This window comes from Alligator sinensis, unplaced genomic scaffold (genome assembly GCF_000455745.1).
Source record: "Alligator sinensis unplaced genomic scaffold, ASM45574v1 scaffold1065_1, whole genome shotgun sequence".
Taxonomy (NCBI): domain Eukaryota; kingdom Metazoa; phylum Chordata; order Crocodylia; family Alligatoridae; genus Alligator; species Alligator sinensis.
In genome coordinates, this window is record NW_005842812.1 from 576,193 (window position 1) to 580,355 (window position 4,163).

Here is a 4,163-nt window from a genome sequence, read left to right on the forward strand (position 1 = left end):
GGCTCAGCAGCAGCTCCTGGTAGGCCTTGAGTGCCAGGTGCATCCTGCAGGGGGAGATGCCAGCTCCTGAGACCCCCACGAGGGGATGGGGAGAGAACCCAGACATCTGGGCTCCCAGCCCCCCTGCTCCCACCCCCACAGACTTGGCCCTCCTCCCGGAGCTGGAGGGAACCCTAGCATCCAGGTGGCACCCACCTGCGGGCCCAGGCAGGGATCTGGGGCTTGTCCATCAGCATCATCTCATAGCAGAGGCGCAGCTGCTGCTCCACGGCGTGGAAGGCACCGACACTGAGAGCCTCCGACACCAGCTCAGCCCGAAATCCGCGCGCCCGCGAGAAGCCCAGGAAGAAGCTCAGGGCCCAGAGGTAGAAGGTCTCATCGTGCTCCTCCGCCCGTGCCCGTCCCAGCTGCTCCTGTGGGTGGGGGGGCGGCCAGGGGGTAGCACAGCAGGTGCTGAGGGACAGGGATGGTCCCCCCAGGTCCTGCCCACAGACCCCACTCCAGCTCCTGCCAGCTCCCCTTTGCCCGTCCCTGTACCCTGAGCCCTGCTGGTGCCCCTCACTCCTAACCCGCAGCCCCCTGCTGCTCCTGCCCACCCAGTGCCCCTTATTCCCAACCCACAGCCCCGCACCTTGACAAGGGCCATGAGGCGGTTGAAGCCGGAGCGCAGAAAATCCTCGCAGAAGCCGCGCAGGAAGAGCCGCACGTTCCGGGCTGAACGACGCCGTGGGGTCGGATCGGGAGGGGGCTGCCGGTGCCGTGGCACCCGGGCCCCTGGCTTGCCCAGGTCCGAGCTGTAGTGACGCACCTGGCGTGGGGTGAGACCACGCGTCAGCTCCCATCTCCCTCCAGGGATCTCCCCTCTTAGCCTCAGTGCCCCTTACTCCTGAGCCACAGCCCTCAGCCCTCTCCTGGGATCACTCACGTTGTGCAGCCCCTTGTGAAACACGACGTCCCTGTCTCCGATCGACTTCAGGCCCTGGATGATGTAGGAACCACCAAAGCGCGAGTGCCTGGCGGGGCAGAGATGAACGTCATTCAGGGGTGGGTGACAAGCCACAGGGCTAGCACCAGCCCCTGCCCCCCAGTGCCCCTCATTCCCAACCTGCACCCCTTACCCCTCAGCCTAACCCACAACCCCCTTCCCCCCCGGTGGCCCTCACTCCCCATCTGCAGCCCTGCCTCACCTAGTGCCGCGCTGCCGCAGGCGGCTCCTGCGCTCGGCCATCTCCCGCTGCCTCAGGGCCTCCAGCTCCCGGGCATCCTCATCCTGCTGTGCCACTGTGTGGGGCTGGCCCGTGGCTGCCAGCTGCTCCGGTGTCTGGCAGGGGTAGGGCACAAGGTGGTCACAACCCCCCGGGACCGCAGCAGCTGCCTTCCCCCTACCTGTGCAGTGCCATATCCCAGCATGCCGTGCTCCCCAGGGGTGGGGGATATGCAGGGCAGCGGATCCCCCCACATGGCTGCAAGAGGGTGCATGCCCCAGGCATGGTGCCGCCGACCCAGAGCCCTCTGCCAGCCCCAGCCCTGCTGGTGCCCCTCACTCCCGACCTGCAGCCGCCCACCCCACTGATGCCCCCCAGCTGACCTGGTCACGCAGCATGAGGGCGATGACCTCAAGGACGTGCAAGGCCCACTGGGCCTCGCTGGTGGCACTGGCCAGGAACTGGAGCAGGTCATCCATGCCGCTGAGGTGCAACGCCCAGAGCACCCGGTCATGGGCGCTGGCATCATCGTCCACGCTCTGCCAGGGCAGGGGGGACACAGATCTGAGTCAGGCTCCAAAATGGAGCCAGACCCCCCCACAAGAGCAGAGACCACCCCTCAGGCCCCTCCCCAGTTACTCCCCCTCCCCACACACACACACACCTTCTCCTCCGTGGGCTCGGCAGGGGCCGGGCACCACCAGCAGGATGCGTTCGATGAGCAGCGCGTCCTCCTCCTGCCGCTGCTCCCAGTCCTGGGGGTGCCGGGGGGCTCAGCCATGGAGGTTGGGGCCAGAGACCGCCCCCCCCCCACTTTGCCCCGGCTCCCCCATGGGAGCAAAGGGCATCATCCATGCAGGCCCCTCTGGATCCACCCCCCGGCTCAGGTTATGGGGAGGTCATGGGGGGGTGGGCAGGACTCACCAGCTGCAGCAGGTCGTAGAGCTTCTCGCTGAGGACCCCGAAAACCTTCACATTGGCAAATGCCTGCAGTGGGGGAGGAAGCCTGGTCATGAGGGGGAGCCCAGAGAGCCCCCCCACCCCGTGGGACTCACCTCCTTGTAGGCCTGCAGGTGCGACGTGACCTGGAGGAAGTGGTGCCGCTCGCCAGGGTCCTTGGGCACCTTCCCGAAGCACAGCAGGGCTGGCTGGGTCAGGTTCACCAGCAGCCTGGGGGGGCAGAGGTCACAGAGGCAGAGGTCATGGGGTGGGGCGGGGGCAGGGGATTGCCAGGGCCCGAATCTCCGCTCCCAGCAGAGATGGGACCCAGGCATCTGGGCCCCATAACCCGAGCAGAGAGGAGGCGGCACGGCCGGGGTCTCAGCCTGGGCTGCAGGGTTGGACTCCACCAGGCTACGGGGTGGGGGGGGTTGCGGGACAATCCCAGCCCCGGTGGGTGCTGGGGGGGAGGGGGGGGCACCTGACGATGGCGTCGAAGAGCGGGGCATCCGTGGCACGCAGCACCAGGAGGGGCAGCAAGTCGTTCTGCAGGATCTGGGCGGCCCCCAGCTGCTGCCGCACGTCGCGCGTCTCATCCTCATGGCGCAGAAACCGGATCAGGTCCTTCACGCTCTCTGTGGGGTGAGGCGGGGGGAAGGAAGAGCATGAGACTTGCCCTCCCGCCATGCGACCCAGCAGGGCACGGAGGGAACCAGGCACCTGGGCACCAGCACCTGCTTGGAGCCCTGTGGAGGGATGGGGCAGCCCCCCCAGCATCAGGCCCAACTCGGGGCCTTACCGAGGCAGTCGGGCTCCTTGTGGTAGGCGTCGCCCTCCAGGCAGCCGAGGGCACTGCACGTGGCCAGAAGCTCGCAGTTCATCTTGCCCTGGGGGGGGCGGAGACATTGAGACCCCCTGTCCAGCTCCCCACCCTGGCCCAGCGCCGTGATCCCTTCTCCCAAACCGGGGAGACAACCCAGGTGTCCGGGCTTCGCATCCACCTCCCAAGACCCGTCGGAGCCCCCTCCCCTCTCCCAGCAGAGATGGGACCCGGGTATCCGGGGAGCCCCAGGAGAAGCCCCGAGAACCCCCTTTTCCCTGGTCACTATGGAAACAGGAGGAAGCAGGGAGGGTTGCTAAGCAACACGGACCCTGCTTCCTCCTGGGCCAATGGGGCGGGTTGCTGATGCCATACATCCAGGGACCCAGGCTCCTGGCCCCCACACTGGACCACCCGCCCCACCATGCAGGGACCCAGGTGTCCGGCTCTGGGCTCCCCCAGAAGGACCCGGGCATTTGGGCTCTGGGCCCCGCAGAGGGACCCGGGTGTCCGGGCCCCTTTCCGCCCCTGCTCCGTTCCCACAGCTGGGGGGGAGGGAGCCCAGGCGTCTGGGCAGAGCCAAGCAACTGCCCCCCCCCACCTGCAAAGCCTGGGGGAGCAGGGGGCACCGCCAGCCCCGCACTGGGGGCGGTAATGCACCCCCTAAGCTAACTGGGGCCTGGATACCTGGGGTCAAAGGTCAGCTGGAGCCGGCAGAGCCGGGCACCCAGGAGTCCTGCCTGGGGGGGTGTTAGGGTTAGGGGGGGCAGAGGGGCCGGGATCAGCCCCCTCCTAGCCCCGTGCCCGGGGGCCGCCTCCAGGGGGCTTGGGGAGACCCCGGCCCCGAAACCCCCTCACTGCAGGGCCCCGATCCGGCCCCCAAAGCCCTCCCCTCATTGCAAGGCCCCATCCCGGCCCCGCACGCACCGGCCCAGGGGCGCCCCGCGGACCCCACCGCCCCCAGCAGCGCAGCTCCCCAGCCAGCCAGCCAGCCCTGCTGGGGAAACCGAGACACGGGCGGGCACCGATCGAGAGAGAGCCGAGGAGTCCTGCCTCACCCCGCCACTTGCAGCGCGGGTCGGGGAAGGCTTGGGATACACCCCCGGCACTTGGGTACACGGCACCTTTAAGAGCCGCCCGAGCGGAGCGAACCAACTATGGCAGCAGCGGAGGGGGTGGGGGAACACCCCCCCCCCGGG

At 68.6% G+C, this 4,163-nt stretch overlaps 1 protein-coding gene across 1 annotated transcript in view; it reads right to left on the bottom strand.

Annotated features, from left to right (window-relative positions):
- The window catches only part of TIMELESS (timeless circadian regulator), a 10,016-nt gene extending 5,915 nt beyond the window's left edge, over positions 1-4,101 (bottom strand). The window contains 14 exon segments of the mRNA XM_025191394.1: positions 1-3; positions 5-44; positions 196-413; positions 632-808; positions 926-1,013; positions 1,188-1,321; positions 1,589-1,744; positions 1,870-1,900; positions 1,902-1,960; positions 2,130-2,192; positions 2,261-2,375; positions 2,626-2,779; positions 2,944-3,031; positions 4,023-4,101. The exon segment at positions 1-3 is cut by the window's left edge and continues 234 nt beyond it. Coding sequence (XP_025047179.1) covers positions 1-3; positions 5-44; positions 196-413; positions 632-808; positions 926-1,013; positions 1,188-1,321; positions 1,589-1,744; positions 1,870-1,900; positions 1,902-1,960; positions 2,130-2,192; positions 2,261-2,375; positions 2,626-2,779; positions 2,944-3,025 — 1,320 coding nt within the window. The 5' untranslated portion in view covers positions 3,026-3,031; positions 4,023-4,101.
- Positions 4,102-4,163: the final 62 nt, after the last annotated feature.